We start from the raw sequence: 19891 nt of genomic DNA, 5'->3' as shown, positions 1-19891 counted from the left end.
TAAAAGCTCTGAGCTTGGCCTAACAGCATTAACATATATGTTGACTGCATGAGAAAAGATGCTCAGGAGTGAAATGGAAGCAGAAATGGATAAAGCCATTATTGCCAACATGTGCTTTTCCCACAAGCTAAATGGTTACACAGAGCAGGTTTTGCACAATCAAAGGCAGTTTCATCAAACACATTTTCTCTGGTAAAGTCACTTCAAGAAAAATAATTTTATTGGGCAAAAAAGTCAAAGCTGATGAAAATAGTTGTATAAAAAGATCATTTAGGGTGTCACATAATAGTGACAAAACTATGCAGCTAACATTTATAGGAGTACCACAAACTGCTAATGATCCTATAAATGACCTCAAAAGCATAGAGCATTAACAAGAATGTCTTTTGATTCCAAGTGACTAACATGGCTTTTCCTCTATGCCTGGCACATCATCAACCAAGAAGGCACCTCATAGCCCAGATGATGCATTTATCTACAAGCTGGAATATAAAAAATACGGTTCTATTAACTTCCTGCATGGGGACTTTCGTTACAGATTAAAAATGCCATGTATACATTTACTTATTGTAAGTTATAAACACAAATTAACTTAAAATAAATTTAGTAATCCTCATCAACTCTTGTTTTGAATGCAGATCCATGATATTTACTGTGAAGTTCTATTTAAGTTTAAATGGGAAGTCTTAAAAATATTTTCTAGAGAAAGCACAAAGTCCTCTCTTTTATTTCACTTTGCATTACTCAGGAACCTAGGAGCACTGAAAAGGTAACTCAGCTCCTTCATCAACAAGTCTAGAGAAATTGAAATTAGGCTGCATATTTCATGAGTGTTTACGCTTCAAAGCCAAAAATGTAATGGCTGTGTAACAAAGCCAAATTTTCCAGAGTATCTTTTTACCTGCCACACTCATTAATTTCAGTGTCATAGGCTGCTGACCAAATTCCACCAAAGCATTTCTTCAATAAACAAAGCAACCAGGAATTCCTTCAGCAAAAGCAGCTCTATGTTCCATTTCATAAAAAAATAATTAATTTTACCACTTCACAATAAATGAAGGTCAGCTTGTAAAGGAGGTTCTCTTTTTCTGAGTTTTTGGGAAAGTTGTTTGAAACTTACTGTTTGAACTCTGAGAATACCATAAAGGCGGCAGCAGACAAGTACACTTAGCCTGCTGCTAATAGCAGATCTTATTTTTCCAAAGGACTTAGGTAAAATTTCTTAGTCATTGTAAAACTGTTACATTTCTTCAACTTGCAGACATAATCATTTTTTGCTGTGATTCAAGCACAAATCAGTGTCATTGTTTGAATTTGGAACGTATTGTGCTGATCAGAAAAATGCACAAAGGTAAATGTAATTTTTGATTTTGAATGCTGCACTCATTGCAGACTGAGACTTGCCACAGAAGATGAGATTAAATATGGAACAGATTTTCTCTCACTCCATGTGTTATCACAGAAACTTGATACCATGAAGGTATCTCTCACATGTGCTTTTTGAATCTCCAGGTGAGCATATATATCTATATAGACATAGATCAGACGCAAACCCAGAAACATTATAAGAAAATCTGTCGCAGAACAAAGACCAGAAGAAATATAAAGCAAAATAAGAGAAGACACATCAGTACATCTGAATTAGCTGGGGACAGGGGGAGTGGTGTGGGGGGGACAGTAGGACATGCAAATGGAGTCAGCTGCTGCTGAATTGCTCTATTTGGATTGCTCTCCAAGGGCTGTTTTCCAAATTGCTGTACATCATTTTTTGATATAGATACAATTACAAAGAAAAATCTGCCATTTTACTCCAAATTGTATTTTTGGGCAAATACAATTGCCTTTTCCTTAACATTACATAATACCAAAAATGTTGTTTACAGGCAGACTAGTTTTAAAGATATGTTTACAGGGATACAATGATCTATCTGATTCTATTTTATTAATTTGATTTTGAGAAAGCAGCAGAGATGATTTTCATTGTATTTTTATTTAATAGCTTTTCTGAAATTGTGATTGAATGCCTATAAACATTTTACTGGTGGATTTACCATTCAATTCAGCATTTTGTTACATAACTGGCATCCTTTAAGGCATATCCAAAACCCAGCACTTTTGAAAAAATATATCTGAAGTTATTAAAGTTGGCTTTGAATTTAATTAAAAGTACAGTATGACTATACCAGAGTGACTTATAATAAGAAATAAAGTGGGTAAGTAACATATTCTGTCAGTATCTAGCAATATGTGAAAATATTCATAAAAGTTACTTCAATGGGGTCAAAATTACATCAGAAACAAGACAGAACAGATGAGAACCCTTTCTGTGCATACTAAGCTGCCTCCCAGTATTTGGCAGCTTTTGGTGTGATGACACAAGCAGATCCCAAAAGCCCTAGCAGCACCCTCTGTAAAGAGATGTGGGTAGAAAAGCACTTTTGTTGAGAAATTTTTGCATTTTAGATATTTGCACAGACTTATACCAACGCTGAATATTGAGCCTCAAAAACTTTCAGTGAAACCAGTTCCCACAAGGCTCCTGCCAGCAGCCTGGAGAAGGCTGCAAGTTCTGCAGCAGCTGGCAAAGTCAAAAGCTCAACAACTTCCATCAGCAGAATAAAAGCTATATAAAGAGAAACTGCTTGTCAGTGGGTCAAAATATCAGATATGTGAACATGAGCATATGGGGTCTAGAACCTAATCAGGCTATAGCTGACCAAGCAAAATAAAAGCATTTGGAATAGTTTGGGCTTAGGTATATGATGAGAGCTAAAGCAATAGATCTTGGGATTATGGAAACAATATCCATATGTACACTTACCTACCTGTGGAAATTCAAAGATATGGATAACTGTGGTATTAAGCACTGACCCTTACTATTTAAGCCATTTATTTTTAGAGATTTAAATTTTGACCCCCAAAATATTTAGGGCAAACAGAAGAAAAAAAATGTAGGCTCAGATCTGAGAAAACAGAATCCAGCTACTGAAACAACAGGTCAAAACACAGAAACTACCTGTTAGAGTCAAGCTAAACAGAAGCCCTGTGAGTATTTAGCTACATTTGTGTCAAGCATTCAGAAATAGTTGACAAAGGACCATGATTTTCCTCAGCATCAATGGAATTACTCAGGGAACTGCTTGGTGTATGACTTGCTTCCCTTCCCACAGCTCAGCAGACAGAATACACCATGAACAAAGCACCATCTGCTTTGGATGGGAAAAGCCAACAGCACCTGAACCTGCTTACTTTTTGGAGGTAAACCGGTGAGGTTCTACAACATTTTAAATCACGTTTAACCCAAACACCAGAACTACTTGAAGGCTTACCTGCTCTATTGAAACATTCTGGCTCCTACCAAGAGGCTACTGACTCAATCCAGAGATGAGCTGATTTGAAGAACTCAAAACCCAATTTATTTTTAAAAATGCAATCCTTTTACCCACGTTCCATACTTGAAACGTTATGCTTTATCAGTACACGGTAACTGATGTAGGAGTTGAGTGACACATGAATAAGCTGCACACTGCCATAATTTCCTTGTGAAACCACCTATTTTCTCATCTGCTTCATGCTCTTATGTTTCCACTTCCTTTCAGCCTCCTTTATGTTTAATTTGATATGAATAAATTAATGAGTTATACTCAGTTCATTTGCTTTGCATTTTCTCTCTTGGTTACCATGGAAAAATATTCCATAACAAAATTCAATCGGATAGAGAAATAAGGTTCCTCAATGAAGCCAAGAAAACAACTAAAGTAATCTGAAGGAAATAAGATGGAAATCTGTCAAACATTAAGAAAGAGAAGACTATAAATTTGAACTCAAGTACTGAACGAGGGAGAATATGAAGACTGCTGTCACAAAACCACAAACTGAACTAAGTTTTTAAGACTTCACATACACTGACTTAAAGAAGAAATATATGTTCTTGCTGAAGGATTATCATCTCTCTCAAATCAAAGGACAAAAAGGAAACAATAGCACCATTCTTCAAAGTTCATATAGAGTTCTCAGGGATATTACTACTTTTCCAGCTATATTACATTAATCAGTCTAAATACAGCTTTATTTTTATTATATTTGCCTATAAGTATCCCTTTATTAATACTTGGTAAATAATTGTACAAAAACCAAATACCAAAAGAGTAAGTCTAGAGAAAGCAGAAAACCCAGTAGCAATGCTATGAAAAAGATAATTACCTGACATAGAGGGATCTCTTCTGGCTGGTTCGCAAAGAGCCTGATCCTGAGCTAATGCTACTGTTCATCATCTGCTCCCGTAAATCATGGATTTTAGCTTCAAAACGACTGTATTCTGTAACAAAGACAGGCATGGCAATTAATTTCCTGCCAAATTTCAGCAATTAAATGGAAAGAAAATCTGAAATAATTTTGATTAGACAAAGAAAATATACAAGAATATTATACTTCAAAATTCTGTGATTATAATCTATAGTTCACAGTAACTATTTTTTTTCAAATGAAGACAAATATTTCTACTAATAATTATCAACTTCATAGTAATAAAAAGGCAGTTACAGATTAATTTTAACCCATGACAGAAAGGAAACTTCAGAACATATATGTGAAATATATGTTTATAACCACGAACTACATTTTTTAAATTTTAAATGTTAAGAAATAGAAATGAAAAATGTCTGTACTTCAAAATTACTGGATTTGATTGAGATAAAGAATTTAACACTACAAGGTGGGAAATATGCAAAACATCTTCTGAAATAAGACCATATTCCTCTGAAAGCTCAGGAAAGTAAAAAAAAATCCAGAATTCTGGCATGAATTTCAATCCACTTGTAAACGGCATTTGAGATTCAAATTGCCCCCACAGAATTATGTCCAATGTTAATCCTGGAAAAACGGATTGTGTTCTTAAGCAGCACTGTGTACTAATAAAACTATGCTAAATGCATTTGATTTTAGCTACAAAGGCAGCCAGGAAAACAGTAATTGCTTCTTCAGGACAAACATCTCCTGAAGTGAGGTACTTACATGCCGTCAGCATAAAATACGAACTCAGAGCAAATAAGTTTTTCCTTCAGCTGAATAGTTTGGACTTCAGGATCAAGAGATCCACTTGTAAACCCTTCCTAGTCAAAGGAAATGTTGTGCAGCCACCACCTTCCCCAGGAGACCACGTGATGCCAGATTATAACAAGTCAACACTGGCAGAGCCAGGGCGTGTGTGCCGCGAGCAGCTGCTGCAGCGGGCACTGAGCTCTCTCCCGAGCTGCACCCTCACTCCCCGTGGGCACCAGGTTATTCAGGAAGTGCATGACTGAGAAAGGACTCTAAAATAAAGATCTTGAGAAAATGTCTAAACAAAGGTTCCTTCAACAGCCATCTAAAAACTGTGAATGTTTTATCATATTATGTTCTGCAGCCCTTTCTCCCCACATACTCACACAGTGAGCACGGATAGCATCTATAACTAACCCTATCCAGATTATGACAACATGAAGAGTCTCTTCAATAACCCTAACTTTTGTCCTTTATAAGCAAAAGCCAGTAGCTTTTAAGACACCCTAGGTTTTAAAATAGCACCAAGTGTCTGTTTACAAGTGAAGTTCAGATCAAACACTTTACCAGCACTAAACCAAACTGCTGAGGTTGTTTGACAAGAGAATCAAAACCATTATTTCCACCACTACTGATGCTATCACTAATAACAAAAGAATGTAAGATAACAGGACAGCAACCAAAAAGGAATGTGAGAAAACAACATTTTTTAGAAAGCAGCATTCTTTAGGGGAAGGGCTCAGATGCAGTGAGAGAACAGCCCACTCCTGCTGTGCTACTGCTGCCCTGCAGGGCCTTGGGTAAGTCACCTCAATTTACTCATTAGTAACCAAGAAACTATAAACCTAAAAGATTTTTGTATGCCCCTGTGTGAAAGGAAAGTAAGCATGAAAAAGATCAGATAATCCCAGTGTTTTCTTGTGCTACAGCCTGTTCAATACTAAAAAAATCTGCAGCTCTTTGCAATAGCTACTGGAAAAAATACAAATTTCTGTATCGTGTCATTTTATCGAAGAATCAGACTTCCTCCTATGCAGCACATCGATATAAGAGAGCTACCAGGGAGGCCATTTGCCAGTATTGCTTGACTCTATCCTATATTTCATCTGCAGGTTGCTGGTCTTGCAGCTTCCTGAACTAATTTAATTTTTCTCATCAGAACTCCTGGGAAGTAAGTGCTGAATGAGTGACAGGGACATCTGTAGGAGTAAGGAGGAGAATAATTTCACCACAGAGGCTCCTGCCATATGAATAAAGCAAAAAAAGGAAACTAATGGGCTGGGACTGAGAAGGCTTTATGTTCAAAAAGGAGTGCCAAGAAATTTCATATTTAGGAGAAGCTTAAGCACAGTGCAGTCAGAATCTGGTAAGCTCTACTGATGTAGAGCTAGCTAAAATTTGAGTTACTTTCCTCTTAACAGAAGGTTTTGGGAGGAACAGGATGAATAGAATTCTCACCATCATTTGGTTTAGAGCTAAAAAGTACACAGGCTTTTAAAAAAGAAACCTTGGTATTAGGTATAGTGGTACTGAAACTAATGCTGGGGACAGAAAATAACACAGCAGCAGGACTCTTGATAGCACCAGAAAAGCAGTGTTAGTCTGATACACAAAGGATCAGCACCTGTGCCCTGTTGACAAAGAAGGGTTGGTTCAACATTAGCTTTAGGAAGCAAAGTGTGAGCTCTGCTAATTTATCTAGAAGAGGTAATAATTTGTCTAGGACAGGTTATATTTCTATCTCTGTGATTAAGAAGAGTTGGATATCAAGTGTCTTTTGCATCTTCAATCTCTTACTTTCCTTCAGTTAATCATGCCTAGATTCTCATACATGCTAGAGAATTATTTTCTTTACAATGCCTTTCTTTCTTATGCTATGCATAATAGCCATATATAGTGTATGACAAATTTGATATTTGTTCCTCTAAATCACAGTGAACAACACAAGAAACCCCACCTGGCTGTGACAAAATCATACAATGCACATATAAATATTTAACTTTTAAAGAAAGTTTTGTCATGTCAACATTCCAGAAATTTAGAGCTGGAACAGGCATAGTGAACAAGACGAAAAGGAAACTCTGCTTTCTTGGTCAACAGGAAATGAAGAGCTTGGCAGGGAAGGAATGCATTTGATTTCTGGTGTAGTGTTATCAGGGTAACAGAAAGGGCATAAGCTGTTTAAATGAAAAGGTAAAAGTGTTTTTAACCCAAATGAAGCAGTCTGGCCACTGGAACTCCATCTACAAATATGCTTCCAATTTCCACGCCCATCAAAACACTGAAATTCTGAAATACTGTTTTAATAAGAACTATGGTGGTACATAGAAACACAGACACCCACACAAAAAGAAATTCAAAGCCAAAAGAAAACCACACAATCTGACCTCTCAATACTTTCAGTAACAATTTGGTCAGGCTCCAAAGCCAGATGTATATGCAACAGCAGTGAATGAAACCTCACTCAGAATCAACTTTTAAGGTCTCAATTTTAGGAAAGCTGCCACTGATATACATCAAATAAAGGATAGCAGGCAGCAAAACTACCACAGAACACAATCAAATAAGAGCATTGGAATAAGGGCATCTTTTCTTGACTAGAATTTTCTCAAAGTTCCCACGAAGTTTAGAGGCAGGGAGTGAACAGTATCTACTGACATAACAGCGAGATCAAGGAAACACATGCACCTCCTGCTTCAATTCATGGCATTTATCCAAGAGAACCCCACCATCACCAAAGCAAAAAATCCAAAGCCTACTCAGGTTGACACATAATCAGTTGTTAAGAACAGAGGATGAATACATCTGGGCTCAAGTTTAAACTTTAAAATTACACTGGATAAGCAGATGGTGCAAAACTAGACTAAATCTGCTGTATGTCTGCATGTATTCCACAGCAAGAAACAAAAAGGAGGGAAGATTAGCAAATCCTAGAAGATTACTCTGAATCCAAGCTGCTAAAGTGATTTTACCTAGAAATCTGTAATATTTTTAACGTCACTATTTACTTGAACAGAAAATCAGAAGTCCAGAAAGGATCTGATCAATGGAACTCTCCTGGACTGCCCATCTGATGGGCAACAAAACACAGATCCACAGAAAAACTGTCTGTGCAGGCAGGGGGAGAGGAAAACACAGCTGCAATGGAAATGCATCTGGTCTGGAACACACATTGCAGCAATTGGGCAGGAGAGCAGAAGGCTGCACAAGGGATGGAATTCAGCACACAGCACAGGAGGAGCAGCGACTGAAGGAAGCCGGGATGTGCGCACAGGGAACAGATGGCAGAGACTCTTACATGCAGCGAACCCACGTAGAGCTGAAAAAGTTCACTTTCATTAAAAAAGTATGCCCCTTGCTTCCCTCTTCCCATCTGTCTATGGAAAGCCCTCTTTAGCAGGGCCTATTGGATCTGTCTAAGCAGGACTCTTGCGCTGACAATTTTATATAACTACTGATTTTTAGTCTTTTCTCAACTTGCAGAATATTCAATTTTCCTTTTCACGGTGCCTCCAAAGAGAGAAATGGAGTCTGGTAGTTAGGATGGCCACCATCATACTGATTCTGTATTGACCTGCCATTTTTCTTTTAAAATGCATGGACCACAATAAAAATGTCATAAATCATTTTTGAGGAGACATTTTGCTGCAATGCTTGTCATTTGATATGAACATTGCCGGAGACAGACCAGAATGAATTCCACATGCCGTTGGTGACTTTCATATACTCTAATGTTTAATGAGCTTGTATCTCATTAATCACTTGAAAGCCTGTGCCAAGGAATTTCAAAAGATTAGAAAAACTGCATTTGTATTTAGTTAAGAACACCTCCTACACACCCTGGAAAACTCAGAAAGAGACTAGGTCCACTCACTGCTGAGGTGAATCCACTAAAAATGTTGCTGAAGGCTTAGCAAGCATTCACAAGCAATTTTATTTAGTATATTAAAGAGTAGGAGTGAGGATTTAAAGGATTAAAACATGTGTAAGCCGCCTTATAGTGTCTATCAGGGCTATATATAGCAAAACCCTTTTCCTAATCTTCAAGGGTCCAGTTTTGAAAATACTCTAATTGACTAATCTAGATTACTTGCAAATGAGTAGAACTAGGTACAAAACAAGCAAGAACAGAAACCTGGAAAACCAGGGACCACATACCCAAAAACAAGGCAAGTCTTTTTTGAGGTATTTTTTAAAAGAATTTTTCATTTTATGAAATCAGGATGCACTGATCTTTTGAACCACCTTTATTTAAGAAAATCCATATCCTCATCTATACAGCAGGGGAAGCTCAGCCTCAATAAAAAACAATTACTGAAAATTAAGTTTTGCACAAGCATTATTGGCTTCATGCTACCCCAGCTAGGCTTTTGCAGACAGAAGATGCACAATGTATTTCAAAATTAATGCTCAGAAAACAGTCTTAGCTTATACATATAAAACTGGCACCATTTCCCAGAGTTTAGTTATTCTCTTTTGAATTACATAAATGCAGCATTGTAAACAGAAAAATCAGCCACACACTGGCCACTGCGCAGAGAACACTAATAAAACTTTTGTGTTTCCTCCTTTTTTTTTCTCTTTTGAGTCATTTGTTTTAAAGACAAGAGAGAATGAAGAAAACAGTTTCCATTAATAAAACTGAAAGAATATGTGTTAGCTACCTACATGAATAATGCAGGTTCAGAAGAAGATGCTTTACAAAAATCCTTTGAAATCTTCTCTTGATGTTTTGGTTCCACCTTCCCCTAATCTTACACTGATCCACCAGATCACCTAAGAACATGAAGCTAATCTGATCACTTAAACATCTTACCACTTTCAGAAAATAAATTATAATTTTATTTTTGGTATGTCAGGTGAATCCTTGGGAAACAGAAAGGGCTGGTACCCTTTTCTGTCACGACAGCCTTATCTGAATTTTGCCCTGCTTTGGAGAAAGATGAGGTGACCAGTGAGTGACTGCTGATGCCAACAGACTTGGCCTGATGCCTTCTTCAAGGCCCTCCGAGAGCAGGACTCACAGGTTACATAACTGCAGTTAATGTTGTCCACATCCTTAGTACAGCTCAGTTCTGATCTAACAGAGCATAACTACAATAGAAAGCTTAACCCACTAAATTATTTTCTATCCAATTTCAATCAAATATATTTTCACATTTTTAATATATTTGTTTGGCTATTCTATTATTTTTAAACACTTAAATGCACTCAAACAATAATACAGGTATGGCAACCCACTGCACCTCATACCTTTCTGGAATGGCAAAATCTAACTTTGCAGAAATTCTGAACTGTGAGGCAACATTATTATCACATTTCAGACGACCTTTTCATTTGAATGAATGTAACAATGGGTATCAATGTGAAACACAGAGCCCTCCCAGAGCTGTAATCCTGTGCAGTCCTATACTTCCCCCTTGCTGCTCCTCCCCTCACTACATTCCCTTCAGGCACTCAGGTTCCTGTGTCCCTGCTATGCAGCACCATCACACTGCTGACCATCCTGAATCCCCCCTGCCAGGAGATTCACATATATCCAAACTGCTTCCTCTCATTCCTCTGCACCAACATTACAATTCTCCCTTGCCATCCTGGCTCTGCAGGAACCCAGAGTCACAGCAGTGTGGCACTGAGGTGTCTGCAGAGCCAGGGAGCAGCAGGAAAATTAAATGGATCAGAAGCCACTGAATCAAAACGGCTTAAAAAAACAATTTTGTGTACTGAAACAACATTTCTTGCTTTGAAACTGCTCCAGGTCACCGTATTTCTTTTCCAGTTGAATTCACAATAAAGCAAAATCCCTTTTTATTCATGAGTGATGTCTTGAAAGGAGGTAGGAATTTGTAGTACCAGCAAAGGAATAAGTAAAAGCTTCCAAATAAAGATGAAAATGAGAACAACATCCTGAATTCCCATTTCTACAGGATAATTCCTGTTTCACAAACTCTTGCTCATCTCCTGCTATAGATCCCTTTGCAGCATCCAGCCCCCACAGGTCCAAACCCACTGATGTGTCCAGCCAGGGAGACTCTGTATGACACCCATGGCATCCATGCACCACAGAAGGATGCACCAGCACAACCCAACAGGTGACCAGTTTCCAACATGAGCTCCTGGCAAGCTGCAAGATAAAACCTGGACTCTACAAGGAGAAAGTCTGAGGTCAAGTGAGCACAGTTGTGGGGGTGCCTGATGCCTGAGCCACCTCTGTAAACAGCACAACACACTCACATTCCATGTTTGGCTTTTACCTGTTCCAAAGAGTGCTGGCAAGTTGCTGAAATTTAATTCAATGGAATAGAAAAACTTATGAAGGCTTTCCTCAAATTTACTGAACACTCCTGGAAACTACAGGAATGCCCAGAAAGACATTTTAAAGAATGTAAAAATGTTCCATAACCAAGGAACATTGTGGAGATTTAAGGGAAAGAAAACTCAGTGGTTACATAATCTAAAGCCAAATTCAATAAAATCAGTTTCATTCAGTCATAATAGCCTACCCCAAACCCAGAAATTAGGAGTTTAGTTACCATGGATTTGAAGAGAGAGACATGGAAAATTGAAGCCTTTGCATGAGAAGAGTTTTCCAGTGATTCATTTTTCTACAGCCTAACTCAGGCTTTCCTATGACAAAACTGCTTGCAAAAATCCTCTTTTCCCAAAAATAGGAGGAGAAAGACAAATGGGAATTTATGATGGGAAAATAGGAAATGTGATAGGATGTAAAACCATAAATTAGCATTCCCCACCACATCTATGAACACACAAACTGTCATATACAATAACAGGGAGTGAAGTGAGCCAGTCCCAAGTGTCTTCCAAATGCTCCTATCATACTGAATCTCTTTACTCAGTTATAATGAACTCTGATGGATGTCTAGAATCTCCTTGATCTGTCCTAGCTGTCAGCATCTTTTACAAAATCCTGCTGGATTCATAAATATAAATAAAATACATATGCAATACAAGCAGTTATAACTGATGCTCTCCATCTTCATGAAGATATTTGAGCAATACCAATAATGAATAACAACTTTATGAATATTTTAATACTTGTTAACCTGTTTCCAAATGGCAGAAACAAAAAATGAGGAAAATTATAAAAACACACACGCATACACATTTATTCATAAAAAGTTGACAACACTGAAGAGCCATGCAGAGGATAGACAAAATGTGTATCAACAGAAATATTTGAATATTTGACAATTCTAACACACAGCCAAAGCAAATATTTCAGAGCCAATGCCGACCTTACTGTTCTCTTTAAAAGGCAGCCTCAGAGTGAGCACTGTTAGAAAATGAATCCTGGAGCACAGCAAAGGAATATGTGACCAAGATACAGCCCCTGAGACAATACAGGCATTGACAACATGGGCTGGCTGCAGGGATTTGACCAGGAAGCAGAAAAACCAATCATTTGGCCTTACTATGAACAGAATTCCTGGGTCTGGGCAGAGATGTGATGTGATGCAGGTGGTGGGACTGGGGAATGTGAAAGCTAATGCTTCAAACATTTGAGTAGGTCAGGATAGAAGAAATAAAGAACAACTGAAGTGTGCTGCTATCAGCCACCTAACATGAAGGCAGCAGTCCTGCTCCATATCCACTCCTGATGGACACTGACACTTACCCCTTGACAGTACTGCCAAGGGAAAGTTTCACACACACAAGTCTCTGCCAGGAAGATTCAGTGCTAAGCCAACCAATTTAGCAAAATTGGAGAAAGCTGCTGATCATCACAGTTCATAAAACAACAAAAATGTCTTGGTATAAGTAATACCAATAATAGATGAGTTTACAGACTCAAGCATTTAATTTTGGACTATTAAATTGTTAAAGTTTCAAATAGAGGCATTTGAAATGTGCTGCAGAAATACAAGAGGACAAATATGTGTATTGATGATGTAGTGTTCTGCAGAACACACAAGGATGGTTAATCAGCATCAGCTGCAGTCTAATCTGGACCAGAGGAAACTGCTGGATAAATAGAAATAACATCTCAGTGTGAAATCAAGGAATGAAAACCTGATGGTCTCCTCAGGTCATCTGAATCAACACCATAAAGAAGGAATTAGTCTTCTAACTTCCTACTATTAAAGCATATAAAACCACCATATTAAAGCATGAAGACAACTGGAAATACAAAAGAACAATAGAGTATTTCTATTAAATTCTGGATTTACTGGATTAATTTTCATGCTATGACAGTGGCAATATTTACTGAAAAACAGAGATTCTGCAATGGTGAAAGCAAGAAATGTAGCAAGCCATGGCAGCAACACTTGCAGATATCCCAATCCGATCACACGCCGTTATGCTAACATATATATGACAACACCTATAACATTATTTCTTTCAGAAGAGGTGTTTGCTGGAAGGACACTGTGGATTATCTTTCTCTGAGTTTCAATTTGTACAAGAGAACTTGAATGTGTAAAGCAGCCCTTACCTTCTGGACGGTACTGAGCTACAATAGTCACTGCTTGGCCTGCGTTCTTCAGAGCTGCTGCTGCCTGTTCATGGGTTGCTGATTTTAGATCCACTCCATTTACCTAAAAGTAATACAAAAAAGCCCTTCATCAAAATTAATGCTTGTGTTTATCACCACAGAACACACACCTGTGGAAAAAAAATTAACTGGATACAAACTAGTTTCCATGCCATGTGTATGTATTTCCACTGTTCCTAACATTGCTCCTGAAATCAAGTCAATAAAATCCTCTCTCACATATACCCCTCTTAAGAACTACTGAGACTACCACAGTATATTACTGAGTTAATGGTCAATTTTCTTCTTGTTTAAGAGTGCTTTTTTTTCTTTTTAAGGAGAAAGAGAGAATGTTACTTTTTGTGATGGTTCAGGGACCTTCTTACCCAAATAATGCCCACAGACCATGCTGTCACCCCACCCAGTGACAGGCAACGCCCTCTGTGAATCTGGCATTGTTTTCAATGCAGCAGATTTAAAAATAGCATCACCAAAAAATGAAGCAGAAATGTGTGTTCCACATTTTAGAGCAAGAGCAGTTTTCATAGTTCAAACTAAATAAAGATGTGCTTTAACACCAGTTTTAGTAACAGCTTTTAAAAGGACATAATTCCTCTTAGATAACTCCCAAAATACAATGTAGTTGCCCAAATAAATGATTCTCCATAAATTAAGTAATTTCACAAAGAGACACAAAATATTTATCACCTTCAATACTAATATAGAAGAAGCCCTTAGAGAGGTATGAGATGCATATTTTTAAGACTAATAGGAGGTTCAGCATTTACTCCAGGAAGTAAAGACCCAGTTTTAGACACTGCAGCCAAGTATCTCCGCCTCATTAGAAGGGTTATTTCTGAAACCTGTATTCTTTCAATTGAGACACAGCCCTCAGCTACAAAAGTTATTGTCTTCACTGAATGTCTCAGAGAGGGAAGTGCTATTTTAATCAGGTAATAGATGAGAAACTGAGGCAGACTAAAGTTCTCAAAGATAGTTTGGAAGTATATCTGTTCCATTATCTCAAATTTAGCTCTGTTAATAACATTTTTTGTATATCATTACTTTGTATTAATATGCAGGGAGGGGGAAACTTTTTTTGCTGTTTGAATAAAAGAAACAAAGAATCCTACAGAAATTATACGATCTCCTTTCCTAAGCTCTCCACTCAGGTCAGCTGGCCCTCCTGCAAGGATGAAAGAGATGAAAATTCCTTCTCCATCTTCTCCTCCAACAATGTTGAAACCAAGACCTGTTGATCCTCGATGTAGGACAACCTTTCTAGGCTCCCTGAAGGAAAAGAAAAGAAAAGAATATGAAATCTTGGTCACTAGATATGAAGAAAAGTAAAATAAACAATTAGAAAAGCCCCCAGATGCAAAACAAAATCCCTTCTTTGTTATTAGGTGAACTGAACAAACCTGTAAGTATGTACAAATGTATAAATAAATATATAAATAAATTCCTATTGTGCTACAATCCTATTCAGCACTAAATGTCATTACTTAATATTTTCCATATTGTTCAAGAAGATCAGTGCAGGTTGTGACATTTCAGATACAATTTTCAAATTTAGTAAAGCAACTGCAATTGAAGAATTTAAACTAAACCAAGTTGTTGCACTTTTGTTCACAGGATCCCCTCCTAATTTGAATGAGAGGAGGAAAGAAAAAATATTGACAAAGCCAGTTACATTCTAATGCAGAAAGACTCCTTCCAAAAATCTATTATCTGCTACTCGATTTAATACAAGCAAAGCATAAATGATCTCAGAAAAAGACATTTCTAATAAAGCAGAAAAACTGTGCACTGCATTTCAAAAATCACTAGAGAGCACTAAAGAACAATTAATGGACATTAGGTATTTGGAGGTATTAATTATTAATTTACAAGATAAAGTAAGAAGCTGCTTTCTTTTCCAAAACAAAGTATTATCTAGTCTAATCTTTAAAAGTCACTCAATTTTTGCACTAACAATTAAATCATCTTAAGGTCAATTTCTTAAATTTCACCTCCATTAACTATTATATTCATTTTTTCAGAGTACTGTTCTATTACAAATAAATTACATTGTGAAAATCATTATAAGTATTGCTCTGGATCACACCAATACATTAACAAAAACAGAACAGAAGAGAAAACAAAAAGATGCAGTATCTTTTTAAAATAACACAAAATTTATAAATCTCTTTTTAGGATGGAGAGTGTAATATGAGAAAGTAAGTTAAAGAAAATCTAAACATTTTCTGAATATGCCTTGCATTTTAGAAGAAATCTAAAAACTGTCTTTTACAGTAATTTTAAAGGAAAGCAATAAAACCATAAGGATATCAACAGGACAGAATAATTTTGGTTTATATATCTACCTAATCCTAAGTTAAAAATCAGTATAAAGACATATCCTACCTTTCACTACACTAAAATCAATTCTCCAGCTTATTATGCCACTTAGGTTTCAATCCTGGGTGGACCCTGCCTCGGAATCTGAGTGACATTAGCCATATCAGATGATGGTGTGACACAGAACTCAGCAACAGCATACTGAAAGTGCAGGGTAACATCCCTATACTTGCAGAACAGAAGGGCAACAAAATTACAAGAGCTTCCCTTTATCATCAATGATGAACAAAAGATTAATGCAATCTACTGAATCAGTGAAGGAATGAAAGGTCTCTTAATGGGAAAGGATTAAGAGCTCTCCAGCCCTTCTGGATTTAGAGTCCATCAAAACAAACCCTTGTCTGTGGGGGCAGGGAGGATCCAAACACTCTTTAAAATAAGAAAATCTCTGGTCTGCTCATATTACCATCCTAAAAAGCCCTGTCAATGCATGCAGCATTTCTAGGGCTTTCTGCTTTTAATGCTATTCTTGGATTGATAAATAAAGCATGTGTGTATATATATACATATAAATATACATAGTTTTATCCTTACAACAATATTTACAAGAGTTAAAAACTAGCATCTATTTCTTGAAATAAAATATAGTATTCCCTCGTATTTTGCCCACTATCACATTTTGGAGCTGCCCTGGCTAATCAATCTGACACTTGGGTTGTTCATTACCTGGTGATCTCATCATCTCCAAGCATTCCCTTGGGAACTGGTGAGTATCTCCCTGGGGATGCTGGGGGCAGGGACTGTCCCAGGTAGGCAGATGGGCTGATATGGTTATCCACTGGCTGAGAATAAGCTTCACAGGAGGGGAAGGAAAACAAGAAAAGACATTAGGATAATACCAAAAAAAGAGTTGGAGGAAATGAAACAAAGAAGTGACGTCTTTCAAAAACAAATCATATCAGTTGAAATGATATATTATGTCATAGTTCTAAAATAGCGTGTTAAATCTGTACATTCCCCAGTCTCCTCACTAAGTCAATGAGCAAATTTTTCAGTTTCATTGTGTCTCAAATAAAATTTTTTAAAAAACAGCTACTGTGGATAGTTGAAGCCCATGGGAACAGTCTGGAGATTTATCTGTTTAAAAGCTGTTTTTAACTTGACTGAAGGAAAGTTTTAACTGAACCACAACACACATACCAAAAGAAATTTAGCATCTTAATGATTACAATTGATGGAAAATCTACAACACCAGGAGAATTGTTCCAATAAATAATTAAGAAGGTGCATGATATTTCCAAGTTAGGCATATCAATTTGAAGTGCTCATTAAGGCACAGTCATACCCACTATTTGCTATTACAAAGAATGTTCTACAATTGGAAATGGCTTTTTCCTGGCATACATGCTTCAAACTTTGAGGCTTAAACATGAAGGGTGGGGACTCTTCACAGATTCAGTATTATTAAAGCTGCCAGACTCTTTGCCCTTACTTGCTGTATCTGATGGGGTAGTTGACCTCTGAGGATTTATATAAACCCAAAGCTCTTTAACTAAACATACATGAGACAGATTAATGAAGCAATTGGCACATTCTCCTTTTGTTTTTTCCTTTTTAAGCAATTTTTAAAAGTTTGGATCATATACAAACACATCAAGAGTAATCTTGATAAATATACATACACATTATATATTTGCTATTTATATATATACACATATACATTCCAAACCACCCGGTCTGGGCTGGATTGAGCCTGTATTGTTCTAGATTTCTAGTAAACCTGTGTGTAGTAAATTCTTCACATGGCATCATATGCATCAGGACAAAACTGTCAACATGTCAGCAAGCATTAAAATCCACTATTAACAGCTTCAGCAATTCAAAAGCACAAAAGCACACACATTTTGCTTAAAACAAAACCACACAAATATAGCTATTTTGTTTTTTCTCAGAAAATTTTAAAGCTAAAGCACTAAAAATGAAATGCAAGACATTATGAGCTCTTTTCCAACTAGAGGAAAATGGGTGCTGATTAAAAAACCTGAACAACTGTTGCACAGTATAGCAGCTCTGTACATTCTGTTCCTGTACTAAATTATCTCATTCCACAACATGAATTTGAAATTGCTTTTAACAAGCCAATGGTAGCCATAATTATGCATTTTTTATAGGAAAAGATTAGATACAAATTCTATTTTCATTGGCTTACAGTACTTCTCATTTGATTGTTTTTCAGGTTCTTGCAGCTTTTAACTGCACTGTGTTCAGAAACATACACACCACCTATTACATTCCCTTATTTTTTTTATTTTTTATCCTTTCACCCTGTGACTAAAAGTCAGCTATTGATCAATATAATAATTTATTATTTCAGACCTGTGCACAGTTCCACAAGAGCACTGGCTGCATCCTTCCTGACGTTTCACATGTGCTACTTACTTGGAACAGTCTGGTCCTTTCTCAGTGGTGCTCTCAGTGCTAGGAAAGCAAAGCTATAAAGGCACAAAGAGGCTGCTCTCTGTGGAGCTCCTGCACTAAACCATGCCTGCACCTCCCCTGAAACTGCTTCAGATGGAAATTATAGCTGAAGCATATTCATGAGGAACGTGACAGAAATAAAAGGCAAGTCATCACTTTTTGAATCCTAAATAAGGTCTAAACTCCTATTTCCAGGTAAATATTATTACTGATGGAACTGATAAAGGAACTGTCTTTTGGATGAACAGAAAACCGCATGCATAAAATCAACTTGCTTTGACAGGAAAAGTCAGACTCTTATGAAGTAATTCCATTTCCAAATCCACCCTCTCCTTTACATAAGACAGTTATAGACAAAAAGAAAAAATGGAAGATTTCCTATTATTTTCCTATTACCTGTAAACTGAGGACACCAACCACAAGTATAATTTCTAAAACGGGCAATAAAATTAAAACTTTAGTGTCTTTTACTGTTATTACATATTCTTCTCTTCCCATAATTAGGCCATTTAAGAAATGATAAGGCATCCATGTCTAGTGAAGAAACTGATTATTCCCTCCCTTCCAATACTTTATTTCTCAGTGCAGGGTGGAAATACTATACCAACACAAAAAAGCACAAAAATACTTTGATATTAATTAGGAGTCAAAAATGCATCACTGATAATGTCTTCAAAGGAGGCCTGTATCAAAGCAGTCATCTCTGTCAAGAAAACATTAAGCCACTTTCAAATTCTGAATTTGGACTTTTGAATTAACTACCAAGTGCACAGAAGTTAGCACAGTGAGCAATCTATGGCATGTTCTGCACAGTACCAAGCACTGTGCACTGTGCTTCTTGATATTTCTGATAAAATGAGAATTTTAATAAAAACCAAAACAAACAAAAAACCAACCAACCAAGCAAAAAACATCCCAGAAATAAAATAAGCAAACAAAAAAACCTCCCAAGGGTTCTGTAAGTGAGCAGTTCACATATTATAGAGTTTCTACCTTAACACCACTTGTAGTAGACATGTTCACAGGGAGCCTCTGTGCATATCTTACTTCTCCTTTGTGGTAGGACTGAACTCCTAAGAACCTGGCTAAAAGGATTGTCATGGACAGAAATAGGAAGGAGGATTGCAAATACATGTCTCAAAAGAGCTGCAGATGAGTAGGTGAAGAAAGAAGCCTGGTAACTGTTTCAACATTACCTCACAATCCAGATGATCCTAGAAAATACCTCTTTAATATCTGCCATCTGGCAAAAGCACTTCAGAATCCCCAATCTAAAGCTCTTGAGCCCTGTACTGCTCTGCTAAATGCAGTATAAAATACTACATACAGGTGCCACCATTTTTTGGTAGGAGTTCTATCTAACTGATCAGCCTCTTGCAGAAAGCAGAGGCTTTCTGGTTGCAAAAGCAGAATCAGCCTTTGAGGAGATTGATGTCTCCCTTTGAGATTTCCAGTGTAAATGTGCAAATGATGAGAGGTACTGGAAAAGCTTTTGTTCTGCCCTGTATTAGAAAAATAACATTTAGCAGCTCAGAAACA

General features: G+C 37.0%; 1 protein-coding gene across 14 annotated transcripts in view; it reads right to left on the bottom strand.

Moving 5' to 3' along the window:
• DLG1 (discs large MAGUK scaffold protein 1) overlaps positions 1 to 19891 on the bottom strand; it is a 140650-nt gene that overhangs the window by 22116 nt on the left and 98643 nt on the right. For all 14 annotated transcript variants that reach the window (XM_058031093.1, XM_058031084.1, XM_058031085.1 and 11 more), the window contains 4 exons: positions 16601 to 16727; positions 14668 to 14824; positions 13496 to 13598; positions 4204 to 4318 (listed from right to left, as the gene is read on the bottom strand). In XM_058031093.1, coding sequence (XP_057887076.1) covers positions 4204 to 4318; positions 13496 to 13598; positions 14668 to 14824; positions 16601 to 16727 — 502 coding nt within the window. The remainder of the gene's footprint in view (positions 1 to 4203; positions 4319 to 13495; positions 13599 to 14667; positions 14825 to 16600; positions 16728 to 19891) is intronic.

Source organism: Melospiza georgiana, chromosome 10 (genome assembly GCF_028018845.1).
Source record: "Melospiza georgiana isolate bMelGeo1 chromosome 10, bMelGeo1.pri, whole genome shotgun sequence".
In the NCBI taxonomy this organism is placed as follows: Eukaryota; Metazoa; Chordata; class Aves; order Passeriformes; family Passerellidae; genus Melospiza; species Melospiza georgiana.
This window is presented reverse-complemented; position numbering and strand designations above follow the sequence as displayed.